This window comes from Tiliqua scincoides, chromosome 1, assembly GCF_035046505.1.
Source record: "Tiliqua scincoides isolate rTilSci1 chromosome 1, rTilSci1.hap2, whole genome shotgun sequence".
Lineage (NCBI taxonomy): Eukaryota > Metazoa > Chordata > Lepidosauria > Squamata > Scincidae > Tiliqua > Tiliqua scincoides.
Window position 1 is genome coordinate 208,126,854 of NC_089821.1, and position 14,749 is coordinate 208,141,602.

General features: G+C 43.5%; 1 protein-coding gene across 1 annotated transcript in view; it reads left to right on the forward strand.

Moving 5' to 3' along the window:
• Positions 1 to 255: 255 nt before the first annotated feature.
• The window catches only part of PDE7B (phosphodiesterase 7B), a 170,601-nt gene continuing 156,107 nt past the window's right edge, over positions 256 to 14,749 (forward strand). Inside the window, exon 1 of the mRNA XM_066614863.1 lies at positions 256 to 575. Within this exon, the coding sequence (XP_066470960.1) occupies positions 555 to 575 (21 nt within the window). The 5' untranslated portion in view covers positions 256 to 554. The remainder of the gene's footprint in view (positions 576 to 14,749) is intronic.

The window sequence follows — 14,749 nt, forward strand, 5'->3', positions numbered from 1 at the left end:
CTGCCACATTCTTCCCGTAGTAGTCCTTTAAAATTAATAGCACATGCAGAGGAAAAACTAAACCCCTTTGACGTCACTCTTGCAACGAGGAAACATAAACAGAAAAGGCTCCACTCCAGCGAGCTCGCAGTGCTCAAGCTGATTGGCCTGCTCTGCTGTGCCTGTGGCAGTTGACAGCACCTCCCAGCCAGGCACGGCCTTCTACTTACTGCTTAACACTCAGCCAGTCAGAGACTGCAGCAAGCACGGCTCAGCTCTATCCCAGCACTTGCCTGCCAGAAAAGTGCAGTCTCCTCTCCTGAGAGAGAGTCTGTCTCACTCGCTCGCTGCTTCTTCTTCGTCTTCTTCCTGTTATCTTCTTGGGCATTTTTTCCCCCTCCCACCCTTTTACATGTGCATGCGCACCTTTCTCTCTCCCCTTGCGAGTCTCACTTAATTATTTGCCTAATCCTGGATGCAGTTGCTGGATCCTGCAGTACAAGTCTTCATGAACAAGCTGCACCGCTTACAGATTTCACGCCATTCAAAGGTCACAGAACTGCCACTATGGTTAAATGTCTTGTTTAATGGTTGAGGTATGTATAGCAAACCCTCAGAGGCACCCTGATGATGATTTTTAAAGGGGGAAACTGCATTTGCCAAAGTTAATGAGGGAAGGAATATTTGTATTCAGAAGAAAATACTCAGGACTGTTAATACAGAAAAGGATTTTTTTGTTTTTCTCATGTGGCTACTTCCATTTTCACTGATGTTGTTCTCCTGAGCAATTCTAACCAGGAAATTGCATGAATTTTAATAGCGCTAAGTGCAAAAGATAAATGAGGGGCTCTGGTACAGTGACACTTCATGACCATGAGGAGAGTGACAGAAATTTCCACCCTGTAAGCTGTCTTCAGTTCTTGAGCATTTCAGTAGTTTTAGTAGAGCTCTGATAGTGACAATGTGTGAGACCATATATAATGAGGAGCTTGAGGGGCAGGGGATTTTTGGACTGGTTCTAGGGGAGGCATGTGGATGGTGATTTCTGTCAAAACAATTTCTCAGTGAGATGTGTTTTGCGGAGTATCGTTTTTGTCTGGATTCTGTCGCAGGTTGAGATTTCCAAGTAGCAAATGCTCAGATATTTCTTTAACTTCACTGAAGGGAAAACGGGTTTGTTAATGTTTCATTTTCTTTGCTGAGAGCTTTGCCCAACCAGCTGAAGAAAAGGTAGTGGAAACTTGATTCAGACCGGAGTCTGTCTGTCCAGCCTGTCCTCAGCAGCAGCCTGTAGTCTCTCACTTGAGTGACTGTTGCAGCATTCAAGGGATCTGCGTGTGCTGCTGCAGGAAACGGGAGCACTGGTTCCAAACAGGACTCACATTGTTTGCAGGAGTTGCAAGATGCATCTGGAGAAGTGACTCACTTGGAAAGATGCAGATGTAAAATCCTGCCCCAAGAGCTTCATTCCCTCTATATGCAAGAGGGGGCAGAGAGGGGGATTGTCTGATCAATATATTGCAAGACTTAAAAGCTCAGGGAACTTGACCAAGCTGTTTGGAGAAAAACACAGAGCTTCCCTTACAAAAGGGAGGCAAAAGAACCTTACCTTTGAGTCTAAAGTCATTTCATCTTTATAAACTGATGACAAATCCAGAGGCATAGGACAAGTTGCCCTGACCATGCACTTGTAAGGGTTAAGTGGGGGAGAAATAATGAACTGCACTTGATTCATAAGTACCAGCTTAGGAATGGCAAAATATTAGCTCTGAAATGCAGACTATCTGCTATGTGCTGTGAATGGACAATTGCTATTCTGCAATGCCTGGTGGGAAAAACAAGGACTTTGTGTATTACAAATGCATAACTGCAGCTTCTCCATTTCCTTTGCTGTATCTTCGCTGACAGCTATAGGAACGAACAAAGAGACTGCTGTCATTAATACATTGCTAAATGACACATCTCATCTGTGGTGCGAAAGCATCCTCCTCTCTGTTTTTGCCTCTTGGTCCACAGTCAATTTTTGAGCTGAACCGCTGGCTAAAGATTTTCTCATTCCCATCCTCTGCCACTCAAGACCTTTCACGCTGAAAATTTCAGCCAACTTCAGAAATCCAAAACTGTGAGGATAGTCTTTATTACTATGTACAAATGGTACCTTTTTCAATTGAAATAATCACTTTGTCACAGGGAAATGGAAAAACTAGAGATTTCTATGAGGACCAAGTGGTCTTCAAAATCTCTGAACTTTCTGAAGAAACAAAAGAACCCTCGTTTCTGAGCTTTCTGTGGTTTCATAAATTTCTGACCTGAAAATTAGTGTATGTAATCAATACTGAGTGCAGTCAAATGAGGATTGCACTATGCAAAGTACAATCTAATGAGGATTGTAAATTGAGAGAGAATTCTGCTCCTCTATTATCCAGATTTATTGGTTGCCTGATTTTTTTGGTCCCAATCCAGAGAAATTTAGTTATGCTCAAACTCTGCTGAAATTAATTGGACTTAAATCAGTCATGACTAAGGGAGATACTACACATTAAAAACAGCATCCCATATCAAGTTCTCCTCTGTTCCAATATAGCATGTAGTAACACCCCATGATATGATGTCATCAGGCTGCGCATTTCTCACTGCCCAACAGGGGTTGCCGATGATATGGGTGTGTCCATGAAGTCTGATGACATCACATCACTGAGTATGTTATACTATGCAATACATTACAAAAAAGACGGGGGATAGTGTTGCACAAATCTTTCTTTGAATGTGGAAGTCTTCCATATACTCTCATATAAATTTAAGTAGATGACGCCCTTTCTCCTGAAGTAAACAGCTGATCCCCTTTCTCTGCTATATAGAAACATTTTTGATGTCCCCAGGATATCTGGAAAATGAGACTATATACACTAGACAACAGACTTTTTCAGATTTACAAATGGTTATCAAAATTGTTGATATGCATACTAATATAGTTCAAGAATTGGAGCAAAGTGAAGACATCAAGTTACACTCGCCTGGATACAGAAAGCTAGTTCCTGATTTCAGGTGTGTTGCCCTATCTAAAGTGCATTAATAATTATTTTTTATTATTTATTTAAGAGCACAATCCTGACTTCATTTAGGCCTGCACAAGTATGCCGGCTCAGAGGGTCGTAAATGTGCCATAAAGCACATTTGCACCTCCTCTAGAGTCAGATGGGCTGGCACAGGGACGCGCACTGATCCGTGAAGGCTGAATCCAGCCTCCATGCTGACGCTGCTGGGGAACCTTCGGTCAGCCAAGCTAAGTTGACACAAGGCTCTGGGGAAGACAGGGAGGAGACGGGAGGGAGGTGTTCCAGGGCAGGGGAGGGCAGTCCCAGGGGTGGGTGGGGAGCGGGAGGTGGGGCTGGGACCCAGCAGTTATGCCGGATCCTAGTTCCCATTCCTGAGCAGCATGGAATGGCTGCAAGCACAGGCCTCCTGGCCCGCCTGTTCCAGCACAAGATAGGATTGCGCTGTAATTATTTAAATTCCTTGCCCATTGTGTTTGAAATACTTAAATTAATTCAACATTGACTGACTCCTCTAGAGTCAGATGGGCTGGCGCAGAGATGCACACTGATCTGTGTAGGCTGAATTCAGGTAAATGTGTGACAAATGCTCAAAATACCCACCCTTCAGATTGATTAGTCCATGCCAAAAAATATTGACCCAAATAAAGATGTTCTGTTACACTTTCACAAATTCTCGGGCCAAGAGTTTGGCTAGTTTCCAGACGAGGGAAGTTCCAATGGGCATGAAGAAAAGAAACATTAGAAATTTTAGGACAAGATGAACAGTTATGTGTCAGAATTAGATGAAATGATTGGGATCTGATTAGTTGAGATAACCTTTCTGTGATTTACTGTTTTGTGGTCTCCAACCAAGATATGTTGAATCTGATCCTACATACCAAAGGCCAGCATAAAAATTTAAGATCTTGACCCATATGAACAATTCCTCTTATACCAGAGTTCATATTTAATGCATTTTTTCTTCCACAATATAACCCTTGAGCTGTTCTTACACATCTGCAGTTCAGCCTCAGTGACTCACAGTAAAATCCAGTATGATAAATGCTGAGAAATGGCGTATGCACAACTCTTGCAAAGTATTAGTCTGTTGTGTCAGACACATATGCCCTACTTCTCTATATTGCCATCGGTTTAAATTAGGTAAGATAGAACTTGGTTCACTAGGTGCACAGGTGTGTGAGAAGCCTCTTCTATAATCACAGTACATGCCTATACAAGGCTACTTAGAAATAAGGCTCATAGAATTTAATGGGACTAACTCCCAGGTAAGTGTGTGTAGGATTGCAGTGTTAGTAATGTGTGTATCTAATTCATCTAGGGCAGGGGTCGGCAACCTTAAACATTCAAAGAGCCATTTGGAACCATTTTCTGGAGAAAAGAAAACCTTGGGAGCCACAAAACCCTTTTGACATCTAAAATGAAGATAACACTGCATATATAGTTTTTTTTACCTTTATGATCTGCTGCAAGCTCCCCTTCCTGTGCTAACCAGACAATATACTTATTGTCAAGATAGATATATCTTGACTGAGGGCCCAATCCTATCTAACTTTCCAGCACTGATGCAGCCTAGATGTAAGGAAACAAATGTTCCCATACCTTGAGGAGGCGGCTGTGACTGACTCCCCACTACAAGATGCAGTGCATGCCCCATTAGAATGGCTGCACTGACACTGGAAAACTGGATAGGATTGGGCCCTGAGACGGCACTCTGAGGCACACACAGGGTGACCAGATGTCATAACAATAACAGAGGACAAGTCACCCCAAAATGTAGGATATTGAAGAAACATGTAGGACCACAAAATAAAAGCTTAAAACACTCATCTATATTGATTATATATTGATCAATATATAGATTATATATTTATTATATATTGTATTATTGATCTCATGTGCCTAATTTAAAATTACTTATTATTGAATTTAAAACTGTATTACATATAATTTATTAATTACAAGAGGGGATGCGTTGCCTGCTCACAGGGAAAAGCAGGACATTTAAGTTCTTTTCCAGGACATGGGGCTAAAAAATAGGACATGCCCTGGAAAAAGAGGACCTCTGGTCACCGTGGGCACACACTGGGATGGTGCATGCTAAGACGGCACCCTTGAATTTAACACTCTTCATTTTCCCCAGGTCAACCCCCATCTTTCTTGCTCCTGAAAGAGCACCCCTTTCTAAGGCTCCCACAGCCCCATCTCTGCCCTCCTGCTCCCCATGGCACCCCAGAAAAGCAAGGTAAAGATGGAGTTACACAGGCAGCCCTTCCACAGCCTCCCTCTTAACATAAGAACATAAGAACAGCCCCACTGAATCAGGCCATAGGCCCATCTAGTCCAGCTTCCTGTATCTCACAGCGGCCCACCAAATGCCCCAGGGAGCACACCAGATAACAAGAGACCTCATCCTGGTGCCCTCCCCTACATCTGGCATTCTGACTTAACCCATTTCTAAAATCAGGAGGTTGCGCATACACATCATGGCTTGTACCCCATAATGGATTTTTCCTCCAGAAACTTGTCCAATCCCCTTTTAAAGGCGTCTAGGCTAGACGCCAGCACCACATCCTGTGGCAAGGAGTTCCACACCCACCCACCCTTGCACTCCCCCCTCTCCCACTGCTCTGCCTCACCTATTGCCCTACAAGACAAAAGTGAGGTCATCCCCATTGCCTCACTGTGCCAAGCCCTACCCCACAGCTGTGTGCACAGGAGATGCCCACAAGGGAACTGCAGGCGCCTTCTGCCCTCTCCTGGGAGCTGCCCCTGCCTCCCTCCACCCAGGCAGCCCTGCCTGGGCTCCCCCTCCTGCCTCTGCGCCCCCCACCGACCCCCCACTGGAAGCCCACCCACCTGGTGCCCCCACCCCTTGCCAGCCACACTCAGGGTGGCAGGAAGCCAGGAGGGGAGCCTGGCTGCTGTCAACCACACTCACCATAGTGTGTGCGTAGAGGGCGCACAGCGCATTATGGGAGCAGGCAAAGCCCCAGCACACCATTTTCCCAGGCAGGAGCGGCCAAGCCCCCCTTTCCCTCCCCCGCAACACAAAACAATCTCCTGCTCCCCCCAAGGGGAAAGGAGCAGCAGCCCGTCCTGCACAAAACAATGTCCCCCTCCAACCAAGGAGAAAGCAGCAGCTGCCTGTCCTGCCCCTTTAAATCCCAGCCTGCAGGAGCCAGAGCAGCAGCAGCCCCTTTAAATCCCAGCCTGCAGAAGCCAGAGCAGATGGCTGAAAGAGCCGCACGCGGCTCTAAAAACGCAGGTTGCCGATCCCAGGTCTAGGGCATGGGTACCCAAACCCCATCCCTGGGTCCACTTGCGGCCCTCAAGGCCTCTGAATGCGGTCCTCAGGGAGCCCCCAGTCTCCAGTGAGCCTCTGGTCCTCTGGAGATTTGTTGGAGCTCACTCTGGCCCGATGCAACTGCTCTCAGCATGAGGGTGACTATTTGACCTCTCGCATGAGCTATGGGATGAGAGCTCCCTCCACTGCTTGCTGTTTCACATCTGTGATGCAGCAGCGGCAGCAAAGGAAAGGCCAGCCTTGCTTTGTGCAAGGCCTTTTATAGGCCTTGAGCTATTGCAAGACCTTCATTCATTTATATAAGTTCATCTTTAATATATTCATTTATGTAAACTTATGTAAATTTATTCAAATTTTAACTGTAAATTAATTCTTTTTTCTCCCGGCCCCCAACACAGTGTCAGGGAGATGATGTGGCCCTCTTGCCAAAAACTTTGGACACCCCTGGTCTAGGATGACTAACAGTAGCTTTCCAGGATTTCAGAAAGGAGTTCTTCCCTGCAATATCTGGAGATAGCAAGGGTCAAACCAGGCATCTTCTGCATGTGAAGCAGCTGTTTTTCTATAGTCCCATCCCCTTACATTCAACGACTATAGCAGATATGGCACTACAGTGGCCTGCATCTTCCCCCAAAAGTCATGGGAAATCATAATGAACATTGTCGAGACCTGGCCATATACAGATTATCCCTTGGTTTGTTAGTCCCTGCTGCCTGACCCATGTAGAAAGTAAAGCCAGTAAAACTAGCTTGTGTAATTTAAGGTTTATCTTCACAAATATAACATTATTTGACTTTTAGCTACAGTACTGTATGCTAAATTGAGCACGTTAAGAGCTGTCTCACACATAGAAGGCAGGTTGAACATCTCCTCTATTGTGGCTTTTTCTAACATACAAAGCAGCATAAAAACATTCATACAGCTATTCCTGTTAGATATAGTGTTATGTATGCAAGTTATGCAGGATCAAAATCCTTGCATAACTGATTGGCCCAGATTTCTGGCTGGCCAATCAGGTGGTGGATCGAAATCCTACCATCTGATTGGCCCTCTGGTTAATGTTTCAACTGCACCAATCATGGGGAGTCTGCGCAGAGCTAAAGGGTATAAAAGCCAGGGATGTTTGCCTTGTGTCAGATTCATTGCCAGGTCCTGTTCTGAAGATGGAATAAATGTATTGAGCTGTTATCTCTATGCCTTCCTTTATTCGCATGGACCCACTATATAACGTATAGAATGAGCTAGAATTTTTTTGCTTAGCTAGTACAGTTGATCTGAACTGGCCACAGCACTGTTTCAGTCAGTACTTCCCAAATTTTGTATGCTAAGGGAACTGTCAACAAACACTTCTTTTTGCTTGAAGGCCACTTGTTAACCTTGCTTGGAAATTCTCTCCAGATAGTCTTTCTTCCACAGTCTCCTTGGGGCAGATGTCTGGTGAGCCACACTTAGAATTAATTGTTCCTGGTACTACTGACTGAAGAGTCCTAGCTATATACTCATTAAAAAACCAAATGTGTTTTTTTTAGGTGACACTGTTCTGTATAGTGGGGCTAGGTCTTTACATTCTTTTTTTGCCAGTGAGCTCTAATCTTAGCCTGATTTCCTGCACAGTTCATGTTACTTGCACTGTAGTTGTCAACTACTATAGCAGCCTTATAACTTCTTTCTCTTCTGCTCACCTGGAGTAAGCTGCAATCACCCTTCTGTGACAATGTTCACTTTCTGAATGTAGGCAGGTTTGATCAAGCTGGAATTTGCCACTGTGTCTCAGGCTGTGAACGTGGCTCCTTTTAATCAATGCACATTACCACCTTTCATAAGCTATGCTTTTCCTGCTAAAGTGTCACCATGCCTTTTCCAGTTAGTGCAGGAGAAGATTCTCCCCCACCTGCCTCAGCCTCGGGTATTCCTCTAGTTTGCCCCATCATCATTTCCTTCAGCACGCTTCTCTCCACTGTCCAGCAAAACTTCCCACATTGGGGTAAAATCCTGTCAGTTTTTTTTCAAACATTCTTTCAAACACAGTATTACTGTGCATACCTGCACAGGCGCACATATGCGGTATTTGAAGGAAAAAGTTCTCCCCTTCTTCAAAGAGCGGAAGCTATGGCAGCACAGAAAAGGGATACATGGCTCCTTTTGGGGTCAAGAATTGCAAGTCTCCATAAGGAGCACTCACTGCACCTATTATTTTAGGTCAAGTGGTCAAGTAGCGCACTTTCTTGAGTCAGTGTCTGGACCAGACCAAACCCAGTGTCAGGGATACTGAAGTATCAGGCTTTTGGTGAGTATGGAGGCTCCTCTCCAAATGGCTGTGGGCAATGTCTCTCAAGGACTGAGAGTCAGCCTGTGAATTTACACAACATGTACTGTATGCAGAACCAGGTGCAGGAAAATGGTGACAATCTGAGCTGCAGCTAGAAGTTAAGTGCCAGTCATGTACGAAGGCTGGCAGGGACCCAATTAAGTACTGGTGGCAACAAAGTGAACAACAATTTCTCTTCTCATCCTTTAAAGTCTATATGTTGACAAGCACTATATAAATATCCTTAGTAATAATAACAATATGTTCAGGATCCCTTCTTGCCTTTCAAAATTACCAAGAGAGATTTTTACTGGGTATCTTTTGTGTTCTGACAGTTGTAACTTGTTTGATGTACGAAAGTATGCATTTTTGCTAGTCCTTAATCATTGAGCATGTCTGGGCATAGACACGATTCTGCTATAGAGCTGCAATATGTGGAAGGTGAACAGTGTGGAGCCTTCAGTACAGAATATCATGTAAACATTTCTTGAAAGCTTCCACAGAAGAGTTTATGCACTTATGCACTTATCCAACTTATGTTAAGTTGGATAGGACTGGACCCTAATTCTATTGCTGAATTGTTCTTGTGATAGAAAGTTTCTTCTAATGGTTAGCCTAGATGGACCTTCCTATGGTTTAAACTCCATTTCTGATTTTATGAAAAGGAGTGAATGGAAGACCTCCCCTTGCCGAAAATAAAAGAATTAAAAAGGAATACAGTGACAGAAATATCAAGCTGTTACTTTTTTCCCCACATGCTATGCAGTGTGAGAACTGCTGTTGAGGCAGTTTTTTTAGACGTTCTTGTTATGAAAAATAATTATCTCTGGATAGAAATGTTTTATTTGTGTCATGTTTTATTGTATAAACAGGCTTGAGCTGATTAAAATCATTTCCTTGAAGAACTGGTTGCTCTAAGCCAAGTCTTACATTATCATTCCATCCTTGTTTCTAATGGGGGGGGGGCTCTAGTTTTGTCTGAACAAGAATAGAATAAAAATTCAGACCTCAGATGAGCTTTGTCTTTTTGTATGACTGAAGTGTAGATAACCCCCCACTGATGAGACACTCAGAAGCAATTGTCACTATGCCTTTCCAGGCACCAGGTTCAGATGCCCATTAATTTAGTAATAAAATAGTATTATTTACATGAGATTACTGAAAGTTTTCATATTAATTTGAATGAAATTGAGTTAGGCAGAGAAGCTTTAAGCCCAGTTTCATATACAGTATAGCAGCATTTTTCAACTGGTGGCACACATTGTTGTCCAGTGGTACATGTGGCTCCCAGGGGAGGCCTGTTGCCTGGCAGTGAGACCAAAGACCAATGACCTGAGACCAAAACAATGGTAGGAGCCTTGGCTCGGTCTGAGCCTCTTACCACTGTTTGTAGTGCTGTGTCTGGCATCCCATGATCATCAGTTACTTCTAGTGGTCCTTAAGATAATTAGACCATGAGAAGTGGTACATAAAGGGACAAAGGTTAAAAAAACACTGCTGTATAGTATCATCAATGCTTATAGCACTGTACAGAGTAAAAGCAAAGAAAACAGGTATCAGCTTGCAGACTGAATATTGACAGTGCGACAGAGACAAAGCAGGAAGGAGAGAAACAAGGATATCGGGATGAATATATACCTACAAATGGAGTCACATGCACAGTATTAAGGCTTCTTAATTTTTTAATCATTTATTTATGGTTTCTATAAATAATCTTTCCAGTGAAAATTGCCCAGAGTAGCATGTAAGATTAAGAACAACTGATTACAATATAAAAAAACACCACTAAAACAAACAGCAAATGTGTTATTTGCTATGCCTGTTAATGTATCATGGAAATCCAGCGTTGTAAATATACAGTGTAAGATAAAATCATGATCTGCTAATGCTATTCTCCATGCTTTTATAATGGATTTTTTTAATGGAAAGTTTTTATAAAAACATCATCAAAGCACACTGATTGTGAAAAACACATGATGGAAGATTACAAGAGGAAAATACTTGGATTTAACATTTTCCCCATCAGGCTAGGAAAACTTACTTTTCTGCCCTGGAAACTCATTTGTACACTTAATAATCACTGTGAGATTGTAAGAAGCTTGTGATATTATTGATCATTTTCTACCAGACCTTAAAACTGTGAGTGATTTACAATCATTCTCTGATTTGCCCCCCTAAGAACCTTGTGATGGAAGCTGTCATCTTTGCCATTTTACAAACAGAAGGTGTAAATGTGAAACAAGGACTTGACCAAGATAATTCAGTGCAAATTCTTATGTTACATCCATTAGATGGAAGTTGCTAGAAATGCTTCCCCTTGACAGCAATATCTATATGCAAGAGTCACTCTCAGGTGACAGGGCTGACACCTGCCTGCAGTCTTGCTTTTGGCCTTCCAGATTAGCTGTGGAATAAGGGTAATCTACACAGTGAATGGTTCTTGCCACTGCTCCGTGGTACTCATAGTGTGCAGGAAGGTTTGCTTTCTTTATTGCGTAAGCAGTTGAACTTGAGAATCTTATCCTAAAGGTCCCTTCGTACACTGTATGGTACCAAATGAGCCTCAGTGTGCCCATATAGCAGAAAGCCATGGTCACCCCAGCTCCGTGGTGCAAATACCTATGTAAAATATGTTTACTACAACTACGTGTTTATCTCATGTGACAAACCCAGATTACCATACATATACATTTTTCCATCTCTTAATAATTGGCTTGTTTGCATTTTGCTGGCAAATTTAGTACTTCTATATGGAGGTCATTTGTACAGGTACAAGCACACCCCACTGCAGTCTCAGAAGAGGAACCATATGTCAGTGATAAGTACCTGGTTTGCATGTAGGTTCAATCTCCACCATTTCTAAACAGGACTGGGATTAACCCCTGTTTGAAACCCTGGAGAACTGCTTCCAATCAGAGAAATCAGTACTGAACTAGGTAGTCCTATCAGTGGAAGGCACATTTATGTGTCAGTTGCACCTGGTTATCTAGACTGAAGGAGAAGATAAACTTTCCAGTTGCTCTCAACGTTTCACAGAGATATCAGAGGAAAGACTTTTGTTATACTGGCATACATGAGATTAGTGCAGAGGTGGGAAGAAGCCATCCTCTTTGGAGGCAGAGAGAATACTACTTTTTGTCCCAATCCTATGCCTCTCCCACCCAGTATAACTAGTGCTGCACTAGCAGAGGCTGCTTTACTGCAGTCATAAAGCAGCCTCTGCTAATCTGCACAGTGGCCTGCCGGCAGAGAGGCCTAATGCCAGTAGATTCATGCTAGAGCAGGTAAACCCATGCAGGGGGTTGGAGGGAGGCAGAGAAACAGTTGAATGGGCAAGGGGTGGGTGGAATGGGGAGGTGATGGGACAGGGAGGGCGGCAGATCAGGGGAGGAGGGGCCAGGATCAGCAGCAGTGTGTGCTAAATCCTAGCCTCCTTTCTTGGGCGTGGGCGTGATCTACCTTCCTGGATCAACATGGACTTCTGCCAGCAAATGGGTCTGAGTTGACCCATAGTGGCTGCTTACCCTGGGGCAAGAATATCACCTTACCCGGAAGAGATCTCCAGCAGCCGAAAATCTGCAGGATACAGCAGCAGCCATGCCAGTGCTGTGCTGTGATTTAGATAGGTTTGGGTTGTTTGAGTGTCTTCTGAGAGTGGTGCAAGTGAAAAAATAACCCTGTCCCTACCCAGGTGACTTGGCATGTGTGTGGGGGGATATCTCTTACTTCTCACCACATTTTGGAGATGTGTGGAACCAACAGGACAGGTTCTCTCTGCCTTCAAGTGTCTTCAGAGCACAGCACAAAGGAAAAGACAGGCTCTTCCATTTTCTCTGCATGTGCCAGAGAATTCACAGTGCATGTACCTATCACTGGCAACAGCAATGACTGGCTATGAAAGTTGGCCAGCATTTGTGCCTTGTACATCTGGAACTTTTGATATGAGTGTGAACTACTCTCTTCACTGAGCCACACCAAAGGAAGGAGAAGTCACCATTGCAGTTAAAATGTAGTCTAAAGATTTATATAGTGTTGTGCTTAGTTAAGGTGACTGAGCTGAAATAATACTTTGTTCGCTCACTAGCTTTTTCCAGGTTTCCACTGCCTTTCCTCAACTTGACAGTAAAAAATTACCTGCCACATATCACAGAGCCTAAATATCTTCCATGTTTAGTGTGCCAACATTGTTTTCAGAGGAGGGATGCTGAAGGTTCAGGAAAAACTTCTGGTGCCACTATGTAGTTCCTGCAGTGATGGTGTCTTTGGGCTTTTGAAATGTTGAGAGACTTCTCTGTGCTTTCTGATTGTTCATACTGAAGAAGGACAACATCTCTTTCTTCACTATGGGAACATGTGCCTAATGTTGAATCTGTCTGTACCTATTACAGGATTTGGCTTTCTTGGCTTTGTAATGGATTGCCTCTTGTCTATACCGTGGGCTTCAGGTGCTTTGACACCTATACCTTGATTAAAGTACATCTGGACTTTCTCCAACTTCTACAAGCCCTTTGGGGCAGAGACCTCTTCTCATGTTCTATAAAGAACCATTCACATTGGTGCCACCATAATAGTTTTTAGGTCAAGTTTAAAAAAAAAATGGTGTGTGAGCCTGCCACCCATTCAGCCAGCCACTTTTTGGACAGCCAGATAGGCATCCTTCTCTCTGCGGGGACATACAAATCTGACAAGTGAAAGTGGTATTCTGCTTGTGAAAATTGCTCATGTTGCAGACATGTCCATGATATAAGCAGATTGGGATGGGTTGCAATATGAAGACAGGGAAGGGTAGGACTAGACAGCATGGTAGAACCTTTATCAAAAAAATCTTTGCCAGTCCTGAAGGCATGATGATGACAATTGTGCCCTTTCATTATTTATTTTGTATAGAAAGATAGGCAGATAGGCAAGCATACCTAAAGTACCATTGATGGTCATTGTTGGCATCCTTCAGTCTCGGAAGACTATGGTATTGCGCTCTGAATGGTGGTTCTGGAACAGAGTGTCCTCTCCAGTGCGCAATGCCTGGGTAAAGTAGATACGGAAGATAGACTGTTACCCATGCAGCAAATCCCCCCTCTCCATGTTGCTGAAATGGTCCAATGGAAAGGCAGAAGCCAATACGGTTGGTTCCAGCGGTGTTGCAGGAGTTGCCAGAACACGACTGTGTTCAGCTATGAACTGCCTCAGGCACTCCAGCTCCAGATTTTGCCTCGAGGTTGACTTCTGAAGCCTCTTCCATAACTGGATGTAGCCACAAGGCAGTGGAGGTTTGGGATCAGTGTTTTCCTTCTCTCAGTTGAGCTGCCTTCCCAGGCTAATGAGCCCCATCTACCCAGTGGCTGTTTAGTCACCTCTTACGACAAGTACAGCCAAACTGAGGGCCTATTCTTATCCCCCAGCCCCCAGGGGTTGGTCATGGCACCTTAGATTGATCCTTGCTTATCAGTGTATTCATTTTAAAAACTGAAAGTGCCTTGTAAAACTAGAGCAGAACATGGCATTAGGTGCAGACAGAATAATTTATTGGTGGTATCGATTTCAGGAAATCAGGTCAAAATTGGCTGCTGTGCACATATCCTAGTGTTAGGATTAATGGAGAAACAGGACTTCTTGGCTGACAAAATACTCTTGGTCTTGGAAAGTGGGATCTTACGTCAGTATTTTATTAATTTTGAAAGTCTTAATATTTTGATCTTTTTTGTGGGGACACTATGTGACATTCAAACATGTGATTTATGACATCTTGACAGGACAACAGGCTTTCTGGGAAAGAATATATTTTAAATTTAATTTTACAAAAATTCTTTGGCGGTTTATGCCACCAGATGCCATGGAAAGTGGCTGGTTTATTTGGCTTACTCATTACCATGCTATGAACCCTTTACACACTTAATGTTAAACACATGTACCTATTATCCACTGTCAAACATTGAAGGGGATGCCTTTTTTCATAGAAATCCTAGGATGGTTTCCATGACATGTAAAACTGACTCATGGAATAGTCCTCAAAGTTCATTACTGCCACAGACCCCACGGAAGAGAATATGGCTTTAGTTAGCAGATGGCTTTGAGAATAAAAACAACTTGGGGAAAAAAAGGAAT